Here is a 15152-nt window from a genome sequence, read left to right as displayed (position 1 = left end):
TTTTCTTTACCAATGAAATAGTCTACAAACTGCTCTAGATTGTCATGTTTTAGCTGTGAAATCCTGAGAAAAGTATTGTAAGTGTAAGCCAATGCCTTCATAAAAAATCATAAAGGCCTTCCTCACTATGAAACATTTGGGGTAAAATGAATATTTGAAGTAAGGCTGCTCTTTAAGATTTATGCTGTAGAGTGAAGTGATTGTAGTGAGCTGGGCGAATGGAAAGTGAGTCACTCGGCCAGGGACTGGATAAATTCCCATCTCCTCTCTATCAGGAAACTTCAGCCTCTGCCCTTGTCAACAGCCACTCATATAGCATACTTTTTCACAGTGCAGTAGAGAATGCCCTCACTGACCAAAAGAACAGCCCATGTTCTGTCTGCATGTTAAAAATGCTACACAAAATGCAGTGATGTTAATGTAAAAATCTATGGTTATCTTCAGATTCTGAAGTTAACATAAAATATTTTTCACCTTGTTCTGATCAAGAGCACATGAACCAAACTAGTGTGTGCTTAATGCATTACATATCCCTGTGGAAACACTTTTGACTGCAGCATCACTGTGGAATCTTTCTCCATGTGTATTATGATGCAGATTCCTTACTTGTGTTTTCTGTTATGGATCTGCAAGGTCTGCAACTCTACACCAATGTTCACCCATATAGGTTCTTGCTGGCCTGTCTGGTAGGACAGTGCTAGAGTTGTGATTTTAGTGACAGCCATGTAATGCAACCTGCCTGCTATGGAGAGAAATGAGCAGATGTAAGAGAGATGTAGTTCACCACTCCTAACAGCACCCTTATATATTCTACCAAGATGTAGTCCTATTCTATGTAGGCAAACAAGAAAGTCTAAAACTTCTCCCAGGACAACCAGCAGTGACATGCTGTGGGTGCAGCAGCTCTCTCTCGCAGGAGTCTGTCTAGAGGTTTTGTTACTTTCAGTATGGTGTTGCCTTCACTGGCAGCACACATAGTGAGCCTCACCCCGAAAAGTAAAGAATAAGAGTCTTTGCAGGTAATGTGAAAGCCTGCTTGCTCACTCCCATTTATCTTGCCACTAATATATGCAATATCAGATGTTCCAGACAACCAGTTTCCTTCCTCTTTATAATTTTAAAATGTCAACGGGCTTTAATGTTTTGCACTACTTTCTTTCCATGCCTCGAGGGAATCCATTTAATCCATAATCCACATAAAGAGAAGGCATTAGCTAATCACCTGCAGGTATGGCACTGTAGTTAAGTGGAAAGATCCCCAGCTATTGTACTGCTGTGTTAATGTTTTAAAGGAGGCAATGGAGTGTATTTCAGGACAAGAGAATCAAAGGCCTTTTGTCATGAAGTGTGTGATCTGCAAAAAAAAAAAAAAAAAAAAACAGTATAAAGGTTGCAGCACAGTAAGTCCCACTGACTGACTGTTTTGTGTGAATCATGCAGTGAGCGCAGAATCCTGGTAGCCAATTCTGTTTGCTCACTTCTCTTGGGATTCTTCAGTGATAGGAATCCAGTGTCTAAGGTGAATAACTATAACTGCATCTGTAGGGTACCTGAATAAGACCATGCTGACTAGCCATGTAGAGAGACTGTCGCAGCCATGCACATCATTAATACAGGGATTATTGCAATTTTATTTGCACTGTAAAAATCTGCATAGCACAAAGTATTTTTCTGGCCAAGCACACCAAAACTCCACACAATGTTCTGAAAGCTTTTATGATTAGATTACAGAAGCAGTCAAAGTAATATGTGCATCTGAGTAACTCGTAATTGCTCTCACATATAGCAACACAAGGGCTTTTTGTTTTGTGTTTTTTTTTTTTGAAGAATCCTTTCCTGGCTTCATTCATTTCTTCTGTTTCTGTTATTGATATTTAATAGAATGGTATTACAGTTCCATATTTATTTTTGACTTTATTTTCATTCCAAATTAAATATAATTATTCCTGACTGTTTAATTTCATACACCTCCTTTCAGGCCTTAGTGCTGTGTTTACATTACATTATTTAGCAGACGCTCTTACCCAGAGCGACTTACATAGGTTACAGTTCCATACAATGTTATCCATTTATACAGCTGGATATTTACTGAGGCAATTGTGGGTTAAGTACCTTGCCCAAGGGTACAGCAGCACAGGGGATTGAACCGGCAACCTTTTGGTTACGAGTCCTGCTCCTTAACCACTATGCTACACTGCTGCCCATGCTGCCCGTGTTACCATGAGCCTTGCAGTAGGTATTCATATGGACAATGCCATGCATTGTACCATGTGCTGTACTATCGGCGTTAGCATAGCCATAGGAAAAATATCCAATGGCTCTAGCAACAAAAAAGAGCCTGACTTCCTGTACAGAAAAGTAGTCAGGACAGGCAAGGAAAGCATTGCTTATTTTGCTATAGCAAAGAAAAAAGTCACATTTATTTTAGATTACTTGCTTGATTACTAGCTCACAGTATCAAATAAAATTTGTTTTAGCACACAAATGTTCCAGAGGTGATGACCTGCAGACATTTTTATATCCTTTTCAAGTGAGAGGTCTGGATCAATGGTAACACCTAGGTCTTTGATGGTAGCACAGGAACCTATTGAGATACCATCTAGGTTTAAGACATAATTTGATAGTTTACTTCTAAGGGACATGGGGCTTACTACCATGTGTAGGGGAGGAAGTTATGGTTTATCCATGTCTTAATAAAATATCTTTATCCGACAGAGTTGCCCAACCTCTTTAGCTCTGAGTACGTAACAGTGGTAGTTAATGCCATATTTTCGACTAACACGGCCAAGACAAATTTTTGGCCTTAATTCCAAACAGCCAACACAGACCATCAGTCTAACACAATCCCTATTTTTGGGTCACGGTAACAGATAAGATAAGATAGAACTTTATTGATCCCACAGCGGGGAAATTCACTTGTCACAGCAGCATTAAGACAGAGGTAGAAAGGCAAAAGTGGCAATGTGCAATAAGTTAAAAAAAATATACAAAAATACAAAAGAAGCAAAGAAATGATATATATATATATATATATATATATATATATATATATAAGAAATCAGAATCAATTAATAGTAGAAATAGTAAAATAGTAAATATATGTACATTAAAAGTAAAAAAAGTAGAGTGCAACCTATATATGATCAGTGAAGTAGAAAATTGAGAGCTACACCATAGTATTGGTTTACTGAGTGATGGGGTTTATTGCCCAATGGTATTATTAAACAGTCTGACCACAGTCGGGATGAATGACCTGCGTTAGTGCTCCTTCTTACACTGTGGGTGAAGCAGTTTCTCACTGAAGGAGCTGCTCAGGGCCACTACAGACTCGCGCAGGGGGTGGGAGGTGTTGTCCATGATGGATACCAGTTTGGATAGCATCCTCCTCTCACCCACCTCCTCCACAGAGTCCAGTGGAGAGTCCAGGACAGAGCTTGCTCTCCTGATCAGCTTGTCCAGTCTCTTCATGTCCCTGTCCGTACAGCCCCCTCTCCAACAGACCACAGCGTAAAAGATGGGTTAGGCCACCACTGTGTCATAGAAGGTCCTAAGGAGAGCCCTGCACACTCCGAAGGACCTCAGCCTCCTCAGCAGGTGGAGGCGGCTTTGACCCTTCTTGTACAGGGCATGAGTGTTGTCTCTCCAGTCCAGTTTGTTATTAAGGTGAACACCCAGGTATTTGTAATTCTCCACCACCGCGATGTCCATACCCTGGATGTTCACAGGCGTGATGTCTGTTGATTTCTTCTTCCTAAAGTCCACGAGCATCTCCTTTGTCTTGCTGATGATGTTGTGGAGCTGGTTGACCTCCACCAACTGACAAAGTCCTTGATGACCTCCCTGTATTCCAGTTCATTCCCCTCAGACACACATCCAACGATGGCTGTATCATCCGAGAACTTCTGGATGTAGCAGTTGCTGGTGTTGTGGCAGAAGTCTGAAGTGTAGAGTGTGAAGAGGAAGGGAGAGAGCACCATTCCCTGAGGGGCACCGGGGCGGTGTGAAGAGGGTGCAGGGTAGTGGGTTGAGGCAGTGGGGGCAGAATCAAATCTGTTGAAAAACAGATTCAGTTCATTTGCCCAGTCCTTAACTCCAATGGGTTGGTCTCCCCCCTCTCCTTTTCCATGCCCAGATGTTTTTCAGTCCTCTCCAAACGTCCCTGATGTTGTTCTGTTCCAGCTGCTCCTCCAGTTTCCTCCTGTAGCTGTCCTTACCCTTCCTGATGACCTGTCTGAGCTCCTTCTGGACCTTCCTCAGCTGCTCTTTGTCACCCAATCTAAAAGCTCTCTTCTTTTCATTCAGTAGAGCTTTTATCTCGGAGGTCACCCAGGGTTTATTGTTGGGAAAACACCGCACCTCCTTGGAAGGCACAGCGTTATCCACACAGAACTGATATAGTCCGTGATACAGTGAGTCAGGCTGTCAATGTCCTCCTCATGAGGACTGCAGAGTGCTTCCCAGTCTGTTGTTTCAAAACAGTCCCTCAGTCTTTCCCTTGCCTCAACAGACCACTCCCTCACAGACCTTTTTACAGGTGGTTGTTTATTCACAAGAGGGGTGTAGTCAGGAAGCAGACAGACAAGGCTGTGGTCTGAGCGACCCAGCGGGGGTAGGGGGGTTGAGGTGTATGCATCCTTGATGTTTGCATACAGTAAGTCCAAAGTTTTATTGTCCCTGGTGTGGCATTTCACGTACTGGGTGAAATCTGGGAGAGTTGAGGACAGAGAAGCGTGGTTAAAGTCACCAGAGATGAGAAGGAGAGATTGGGGGTGCCTTGTCTGAAGCTGAGAGACGACAGAGTGAATGAGCTCACAGGCTGCAGCAGCATTGGCAGAGGGGGGGATGTACACAGTTATTGCAATGATATGCGAGAATTCCCTCGGGAGGTAATATGGCCAAATGCTAACAGCTAGCAGTTCAATGTCTCTAGTGCAGCGTTGTTCTTTAACACTAATGTGTCCCGGGTTGCACCGTCTCTCGTTAATAAACATAGCACTACCCCCGCCCTTCCTCTTACCACTCTCTGTTGCTTTCCTGTCCGCCCGCACAAGTTGAAAGCCATCCAGGGCAATCAGAGAGTCGGGAGAAAGTTCATTTAACCACGTCTCAGTGAAGCACGTGAGACTGCACTCGCGGTACTCCCTCTGCAGCCGCGTAAGCGCCGTTAGCTCTTCGATCTTGTTAGGGTGACATCTTACGTTCCCCATAATGACAGACAGTATACGTGGTTTATATCGTCTTTTCCACTCCCAACGCTTAACTCCAGCTCTGCAGCCTCTTCTCCTTCACCGTATCTCTGCGGGGATCGCCGGTCTCTCCGAGCAGAGAGGTCGTGTGTGGCTCAGAGCTAACAGCTGATCACGAGTGTAAACAATGGAGCCGTGGTTGAATGGCTCCCCCGACGCCGTGTCCAAAAGTCCGTAGAAGAGCAAGAGATAAACTGCGATTGTTGCCAAATGTACATCCATAATTACGTTCTTGCTAAATGTACCAGTTTGTAACAATAAATTACACAAAGTGAAACCAAAAACACACCAAGAACTAAAGAAAAAAGTAGAAAAGAGTACGAGCTGCCATAACAGGCTGCCACTCACGCGGCACCGGAAGTAACCAGTAATGTGGTACGGTACGGTACCAAGCAAGTTTTGGAAATTATAGGGAAATGACAGGCCCGTATTGAGCCGTAGGGGGCGTACCGAACAGTTCGACAAAATACTGTGTACCATTGCATCCCTAGTGGTGGCAGCATCATGCTGTGGGGCTGTTTCTCATCAGCAGGCACAGGAGCTTTGATGAGGATAGAGGGGAAAAGGAATAGTATAAAATGCCAAAAAAAAAACCCTGCTACCCTCTGCAAAAAAGCTGATGTTTGGGAAGAATTTCACCTTTCAGCATGTTAATGGCCCAAAGCACACAGTCAGATCCACAGTGGAGTGGCTGAAAAAAAGGAATATCAATGTCCTGGAATGGCCCAGTCACACCCCTGACCTCAACCCTGTTGAAAATCTTGGGACTGACCTCGTAAGAGCTGTTCCTAAGCGGGCTCCTCACAATTTAAGTGAACTTGGACTCTACTGCTAAGAGAAGGAGAAAATTGTCTAATCTTTGGTTGGTAGAGACTTATCCAAACAGATGCACTGCAGTTATCAAAGCAAAAGGTACTTCCACAAAGTATTAATTTAAGGATGTGCAGACTTATGCAACCAAAAAGTTTTTCATTTTTAATCCGTGTTTCTTTGACCAGTGGGATCAAACTTATATTATGGTCAGTGGGAAAACTGTAATAATTTTGCTGTGAAACAAATTTGTAATATCATTACTAGTTCATACTACTGGAATGCAGGGCATCAACTGATCCATGAGTCTCTGTTAGTCTAGTAACAGTATTGAACAAGTATTTGTGGGTATGTTCATCATCTTCTAACGGGGTAGAGAAATATGATAATCTAGCAGTAGAGAGAGCATGCTTATATAAGACATAAGCGTTATATTTATGAAGACATAATCTAGTCAATATACCAGGTCACTAGCCTCTTACATTAAAATGACTACTTTTTGAGAGGTGACAGTGTCCAATGTTTTGTGTAAGGTAGCATTTACACAGATCACTAGTTGATCAAGAGATACCATAGGTGTGCTGCTGATCAGTCTTTGCACTAGAAAATCTAGCACTGCTTTATCCTACTACCAAGTTGGAAAATAATTCAGCAAACTCAGAAAGCCAGTATATGGTCCAGGTGGCCTATAAATTACAGCAAGGATAAACAGTTCTGCACATACTGTTGGAAAACTGCACAACCAACCAACCACAGATTAAATAAAATTATAGCCAGGTAACACACAGTCTAGAGCAGCAATACTCAGACTTTGCCAACTCAGAAGCCACATTGACAATTTTTTTTTTTTTTGGAAAGACCCACATTACAAAAATATGCCCCCTCACCCAACCTTTTAAACAAAGCTAACATAATAAGGCTACTAATAGCCAATTTACATGGAATGACAAATCATAATCGTGCAGTGTTATGCAATTCACATTTTTATTTCAATAATACTTGTTGCTGCTCACTGGTGATCACCATTTACATTTATATTTTAAATTTATTTATTTAGCAAACGCTTTTGTCCAAAGCGATGTACAAAAGTGCATACAGTAAGTATAGCGACAGTACAGGGACAGGATGTGTACAGTTCCACAATGAGACAGTAGTTCTCAGCTGAGAGAAAAGTCTGTTTGAGGGCACAGTACTATCTAATTTATACAGCTACAGTCATAACTTCAGCTGCAGATCCTATCCTCACCACTTCTCCATCTGTGTATGGTTTCAACCTTTCATCAGTTCATGGTTGATTTTCAATGATGCTGCTGTTGGCTTTTCGTTTGAAACGTTTGAAAAAACGTTTTCTGTACAGATTGCTGTTGTTTTGAGTCTTGAGTTTTTAAATTTTTTTGGTCCTTACTCCCCCTCCCATAGGAAAATCAGTACTGAACATTGGGTGTTTAGTCTCGTGATGCAGCTGTAAATTGGACCTTTTGAACTGCAAAATTGTTTTTATCACAAAGGAGACAAGTGCACTTGCCCACACCACTGGACACAAAGAAAAATTCCAGTTCCCACTCCTCTTAGAATGTCGTGTACTCCTCTTCGTATTTGCGTTTTTTGGTTACTTTCGCCATTTTAGATCAATGTTTTGCACATTAGCAAGTTAGCTATTTTTCCACTCACTGACATGCTGTGTGCATGGCTCGTTACGTAACCCCGAGCTAAATTCTAATTGGAAATTCAGAAGGAGGAGGAGAGTGGAGGTCATAGGCTGCTCTTATTGGGAAACTGGATTATTAACGTTACTGCTGCAAGTGTCTCAGTCAATATCTGGTGAAATACTTGGTTAAAAAAGCATTAGCACACGCAGAATTGGAGACTTAAAAGAGCGGCAATATAGTCATCAAAGAGCCGCATGCGGCTTGCGAACTGTGGTCTGAGTTCCACTGGTCTAGAGTCATGTATAGCAGAAACCCCATCCCCTTAACCAGCCAGGTGAGGTTGAATCTGTTCAGGTTCAGGCAATCTGTTCATCAGGGTTTAACCAGGTCTTGGTGAAGCATCAGTCAAGGGATTTTAAAAGGGTAATTGGTAATTAGTTCATTCACACATGCTGCCATAGGTGTTAGTGATCCTATATTGAATAATCCAATGTTTAGATTCAATTAGCTGTATGTATTAGATAAGGTTTTACAGTTTCTAATTTTTATTCAATTAACAAAACAAATGCCCCTGATTACCTTTGAGAAATTGTTTTCTGGAGGATCAGGAAACGGACACTGTCTCAATAGAATGAAACCTGGGCAGCGGTTCAAGAGAACTAGCAGACATCTGTGTAGGACAGTAGGAATGCCAGTTATTATATAGCCCAATTGGTTAGGGGGGCACCACTCAAGCAGCCAATGATCAAGTGCAGTCAATCTACTGTAGACGTCATCACCTTGCCAAGTGGCGGTTAGACCCGAGCATATTACTGACTCAGACATCTGTTTGGCCAATTCGCATACAAATTTAATATTATTTTTGTTGATCTTTGATTGCCTCATGGATATCATTAGTACATTTATGTACAATAGTTTTTGAAGACTTTGACTGATTACCTTTAGCTAGCACTTTGCTTCGATGTTAGTTGCTCTGGCCCCAGGAATACATCCAACTATGATCGTTTGAGTGCTAATTTTACATCTCTCAAAATAGTCACTAATTATTAGAGCTCTTTTAATAGGTTTCTTAGCAGGTGTGTTGCTGTTGGGAAAAGTAAATCAGGGGATTGGTGGTGCACAGGGCGTTTACATTTCTGATTACATTTCCAGTCCGTAACCCACTCACCTTGCTGTGAAGGCTGTCAGACCTCTACAAGGGGAAAGACTTAACTGATGAATCAGGTACTGCAAAAGAGTCTAAAAACATCTTGCTATCTCAGATTTCATGCAAGGTATGGATGTGTGCTTCCAATTCACCATTCTCTTTCAAGCCAGCATTTAAGCTGCACATATTGCAAATAAAATTATCCTTAATAGTGGCAGTGCAGCATGGTGGTAACGAGCAGGAGTGGTAACCGAAAGGTTGCTGGTTCAATTCCCCACCCTGTGCACTGCTGTTGTACCCTTGGGCAAGGCACTTAACTGAGAATTGCCTCAGTAAATATTCAGCTATGGGCAACATATAAAAATTGTAACCTATGTAAGTCACTCTGGATAAGAGCATCTGCTCAATGCCAATAAGGGAATAGTAGTAGAAATAGATATGCATATTGAACACACAGCAAGAATGAGTGTGAGAGGTCAGTGAGACAGGAGGGGCAAAGGCCATTATTGCCTGTATCACTTGTGTTAAGGTTTGTGGGGAGCCAAATCTTGCTTTGTTAATGGATGACTGCAAATGAGGCTTGGTGGCCTACAAAGCAGTAACTTGAGTGAGTTAAAGTTTGTAGTAATATGAAGCGGTTTGTCAATGAAATTCTGTTGCTGAATTTTATACTTGGGTTTTGTGAGGCTGTATCAGAGGTACTACTTTTGAATGAAAAAAATGTTCTTTTATATTATTATTGTTATTATAATTCGTTTGGCAAGTGTATGCTTTGGTATTGGTAAAATTAATTCTGCAAATTTTGTTCTGAACTACCATAACAATGTAACAAGCTAAAGACAGAAAGAAACCTGTAGAAAATAATTGACTAGGTTGATTTTTGAAATGTAAATTGTAAAACTACAAAATAAGAAATGTAACCAGTCCTTACACAGAAACATGCTCTTGTGATAGTATGTGTTGATGCCACGTTTTTCTGTCACAGATGATAGAATTTTAAGTGATTGCCATTGCCACCCATTTAATCTTTAGGATGCCACATTTCTACCAGTCTCAGCAGCTCTGAACACATGTATCTGTGTGGCTGGGGGAATGGCTATATGATCCTATGCAATACTTTGCATAAAGTGCCTATGTATGTATATTCGGTTTTAATGAGGTACAGCCTGTACTCTTCCCTCTCTTTTTACCGAAAACAGTTCGTTTTCAGTAAAAAGAAGCAGGTATATGTCAAAGTCTGCCTTTATCAGCAGGGTGAGTTGCAGGGACTGATTATTGAAGGAATGAATGGTATTGATGGTTTGAAAATGTAGAGAAATGGGAACCCAAAGACACAACCTTTAAATGTAATGCTCATTGAAAGAGGAATTAATTCCTCTTGTTGTTTCAAATGTCAATATGCGTATTCATGCATATTGACATTTGAAATTGTCAGAAGAATCTCTCTCTAAGGATGGCAGTTGCAATTGTGGGCAGGTATCAGCTAGCCACCGTAATATTCATCTTTTACATGCACGTCTTAATGCAGGAGTTAAACACCATGCATGGCCTTCTCAGGCTGGACTGCTGGCAGAGGTGGAAAACTCCAGTCCTCAAAAGTGTAAGTTCTTGCTTGTATTTGTTCCACTTAATGCACTGATCCAACTGATTTCACTAATTAGTTCCCCTTCTGGCTGAAGATCTGTACAGCTAAAAATCCAAGTAAATGGAACAAATACCCGGAGTACTTTCTGCACCTGGACTTTCCCCACCTCTGGCTGCTAGGCCTTCAGTTGAGTTCCTCTAACTCCTCCTCTCATGATGTATTTGAAGTTTTAAATAAGCAGCGCTCCCCTCTAGTGTTTCATTGGTGTATTGTTGATCTCATGAAATTTTGTTTTTTTCAGTCATTGGGTTCTGGTTCACGCTACTGTTAAACAAAACAGAATAAAAATATTAAGAAATATTGAACAATAAGAAATCATTGTTGTTCAATCATTGTTGTTTCATGGCTAGTATGGAGATATGTGAGTGAGCAGTAAAGAAGTGTAAAGAGTGGAAAGGGGAGTTTAATTATCCTTGTCCCTTACATAATGGAACTTCCAACACATTTACAGAAATTTTCTTATAGTAAGTTTCATACTTTTGTCTAGCAACAGGTGTACCAATATGGCAGCATAAACTGAATAGTTTTTTCTGAGGAATGACATCCTCTGGCTAACCTGTTGATATTTCACTCTCTATGGTCACATGACCACCCTGTAGTCTTGAGCAGAGGAGCGAGTGGCCCACTTGTTGTCACGGCAGTGCATCCTTTTGTGGCCCAGCAGCCAGGAGACTTGAGCTTCAACGCTGGAGACAGGATCACGGTGATCACCAAGACTGACTCGCACTATGATTGGTGGGAGGGTCAGCTGCAGGGGCAGGTTGGCATCTTCCCTGCAAACTTTGTATCCTATAACTGAGACAGTTACACTGAGCCTGGGTCAGGCAGCCCAGCACTTTATATCCTATAACTGAGAAAGCAGCACTGATCCTGGGTCAGGGTCTTCAGTTATCCTCAATATGCAATTTGTAATGGGTTTGGGATGTGTACCAGAGTTAGCTTCTGATCATTTGTGGTGTTTTTAATGATTTTTTCTTTTTTGGTTTTACATGGCATCAATATGTTTACATATTCAGCGCATTCTAAATATTTAAGCAGCATGTTATCCTTTAATGGTGGTTTATCCATTTGGGGCTCAGTCTATGTGTATTTATATGATTGGTTTTACACTTAATGATATTAATAATACGCTGTAATGGGACAAATATTTTAAGAGTCTGATTACATGGCCCAACTTGACTTTTGGCATTCCATTTTCATTGCTAATACTGTTCTTATCTACAGCAGTACAGTGGTATTAGCATCCATCTCACTGAGTCATGGACAATGGCCCAAAAGTAACAGCTTAAATTAATTAAATAGCTTGTGGATGCAACTCCAGTACTATATTAATTGTGATTAATCAAATCAAAATCCCAGATCAGATCATTCCCAGTGGGAACAGAGGTGAAAGTAGTGCACTCAGTCCTGGCTATGCAGCTGCTCATGATGGCATCTATAAATGGAGCCATGCATTGCTGTCCACAGGCATCAACACAGAATGATTTTGTTTGGACTAGTCTAGTCAAACATCTTCCCAGGGTGTAATGTGATAAAAACATATTTACAGTACTTCTGCAAGGCTTCCTCAGATCTCAGCCTCCTATATATGCAACTTTTGAACAGTCAAGCTAAGGAAGATTTAGCGAGAGAAACCCTAGATCTCATTTAATCCACCAAAAGAGGATCTGCTTCCCAAATTGACGAATATTAAAAAGGAATAAAATTCCCTCACCTCTACCCTCTATGCACTGCAACTACTGCTTGGCAAATTAAATTGTTAACAATTAGGACTTTGTTTCTTGGCCAAAAGGGTTGTTTTGTGCCATATGTTTAAAAAACTATAAAGTAGTAGTGACAGTAATTAAAATGTTTTTATTATGTCAATATCTATTTTGTGAAAGAGATGTGATTTGTTTGCACTAATCTACATATCAATTCTGATTTTGAAAGGGTTCTGTATGTGTTTGACATTCAAATAAAGATACTTCATTTATTCCAAACCTTTCCTGCCTCCCTCTGTTATTCTATGTGATATGACTAGACTACAGAAAACAGATTACCAATAAAATGGAAGATTTCTGACAACACAAGTCATCAGGTGGTGATATCAGAGATATCCTGGGTGTCATAGTGTAGGTTTTCATTTTAATTTTGTGTTCCTGTATAAACCATTGCTATATGCTGCATTCTGTAAATTGACTGTGTGGCTGCCACAATAATTAACCATTAAACCTAATGTTTCACTTAATATCTGAAGAAAAGCAGGATCTATCATCTGCCCCTTTGTTAAAACATGTTTCCTCAAGCACTCTATCAAATTATTTGGCTGAGAGTCAAAATGACAATAATGTTTTACTTTCAATGGATAGAAGGACAGAGCAGCAGTGTAGCATAGTGGTTAAGGAGCAGGACTAGTAATCAAGAGGTTGCCAGTTCAATTCCCAACTGGAGCACTGCTGCTTTACCCTTGGACAAAGTACTTCACCCACAATATCCACTTGTATAAATCGATACATAACATTGTAGAAAAAAAAAAAAAAAGACTATACTGTAACTGATGTAAATCGCTCTGGACATAAACACCTGCTAAATGCCAAAAATGTAAGGTAAAAAGTACAATATGTACTCAGCCGAGTGAAGTTACTATCCTGTTTACTCAAGGAATGGAAATAGGATATTTTATACTTTATGATGAAAATGCAGCCTAAATGATGTATCAATTTGTTTTATTTCTTATTGTTAGCGCCGGAGATCGGGACACAAACGCGGACCGCAGGATGTTCCGGTTCCAGGCGATAATAGAAAGGGACAGGCAGTTCGTAAATCCAGGGACAGGCAGGGTTCGAAACACAGAGAAGCAATCCGGGGGCAAATCCAAAATCGGGAGTCAGGGAGAACAGGGTCAGGAATCAGGCAGGTGAGAGGCAGCGATCAGATCCAAAACGGCAGGCAGGAATCGAGGTCAGGAAACAGGCAGGATCGGCAATGTAGCAACAACTCTCGGGAAATAAAGCGCGGGGACGAGACAGGTGAAACACACTGAAACGAACTAACAACAAGACAGAGACACGCAGGGAAGATATAGGGCTGGGGTAACAAGGAGATGGGAAGCAGGTGAGCAGGCAGGCAGGTGCAGGCAATGAGGGAATCAGGTGGGCGGGGACCAGGCGGGGAGCAGGGCGGAGAGGGAACACAAGGAAAACAAAAGCACCACGGCTTAAGGGGGCGGAGCCCTGACACTGATGCAATGATTGCCATCGTTTGATCAGATAACTGAATGCTTTTGAGATAACAATAGGCATTCTATTGCGTAGCCAAAATAAGATAATCATAGAGAAATTTACCCACAATGTCAATATTAGCTCCCTTTTAGTAGGCCAGTCTAGTACACCTTCTCATTCAAACATACACACCCTCACACACACACTCTGCAGCTCAAATGTAACCCTCACAGATAACCTGTAATGCCAAATGTGGTCATTTTAGTTATTGCAATTTTTAGTTTTTCATTTGGTCTTTTTGCTCTTTATTTAACTTTATGCCTGAAAACATATGATTAATTAAAGAGGGTTTGTAATTAAGTCCATGTTGTCACAGCCTATTTCTTTTCACACCGGAAAAAAAAAAATGTTAAAAGCATTCAAATATCGGCCTGAAATATCGGTTATCGTCCTCTTTTTGTCACCAATAATCATTATCGTATCGGCCTTGAAAAAACCATGGGTCGACCCCTACTTTGGATGATAACATTCGCTAATTTAACATTCGCTAATTTAATAAATAGCCAGAGTTAACGTGTGTTACTCCCACTTTAAATTCATTAGGGAAAGTTGGAAAGACTATTCAGGTGTTTGGGGAATAACCTACAACATAATTTTGAGAAATAAACTTTTTAAGTGTGCTGCATGAACCATCCACTGTCTGCCTCAAGAAACCAGGCATACATTTTTATTGACATCTTAGTCTGGTTAGCCAACGTAAGCCCTGCTTGTAATAGTCAATTAAAATGCTTTTACTTTTCCATCCCCTTTTGTAATTAATAGTTGTAGGGCTGGGCGACAAAACGATAACAAAAACGATAAATAGAAATACACTATATGGACAAAAGTATTCAGACGCCTGACCATTACACCAACAGGGACTGTAATGACATTGTAGTCAAATACATATACTTTAATATGGAGTTGGTCCCCCTTTTGCAGCTATAACAGCTTCCACTCTGCTTGGAAGGCTTTCCACAAAATTTTGGAGTGTTTCTGTGGGAATTTGTGCCCGTTCATTCTGTAGAGCATTTATGAGGTCAGGCACTGTTGGATGAGAAGGCCTGGCTAGCAATCTCTGTTCCAGTTCATCCCAAAGGTGCTCGATGGAGTTGAGGTCAGGGCTTTGTGCGGGCCAGTCAAGTTCTTCCACACCGAACTCATCAAACCGGTCTTTATAGCCCTTGCTTTGTGCACTGGGGCACAGTCATGTTGGAATAGAAAAGGGCCTTCCCCAAACTGTTGCCACAAAGTTGGAAGCATAGCATTGTCCAAAATGTCTTGGTATGCTGAAGCATTAAGATTGCCCTTCATTGGAGATAAGGGGCCTAGCCCAAACCCTGAAAAACAGGTGTGGCCAAATACTTTTGTCCATATAGTGTATAACAGATGTTCGATATAATTAATTTCCAT

The 15152-nt window shown here is 41.1% G+C and overlaps 1 protein-coding gene across 2 annotated transcripts in view; it reads left to right on the top strand.

Annotated features, from left to right (window-relative positions):
* The window catches only part of sh3yl1 (SH3 and SYLF domain containing 1), a 38895-nt gene extending 26634 nt beyond the window's left edge, over positions 1-12261 (top strand). Inside the window, exons 10-11 of one of the 2 annotated variants that reach the window (XM_036542840.1) lie at positions 10381-10452; positions 11097-12261. In XM_036542840.1, coding sequence (XP_036398733.1) covers positions 10381-10452; positions 11097-11296 — 272 coding nt within the window. In that variant the 3' untranslated portion in view covers positions 11297-12261. The remainder of the gene's footprint in view (positions 1-10380; positions 10453-11096) is intronic. The other variant, XM_036542841.1, reaches the window with a different exon arrangement.
* Positions 12262-15152: the final 2891 nt, after the last annotated feature.

Source organism: Megalops cyprinoides, chromosome 12, assembly GCF_013368585.1.
Source record: "Megalops cyprinoides isolate fMegCyp1 chromosome 12, fMegCyp1.pri, whole genome shotgun sequence".
Lineage (NCBI taxonomy): Eukaryota > Metazoa > Chordata > Actinopteri > Elopiformes > Megalopidae > Megalops > Megalops cyprinoides.
This window is presented reverse-complemented; position numbering and strand designations above follow the sequence as displayed.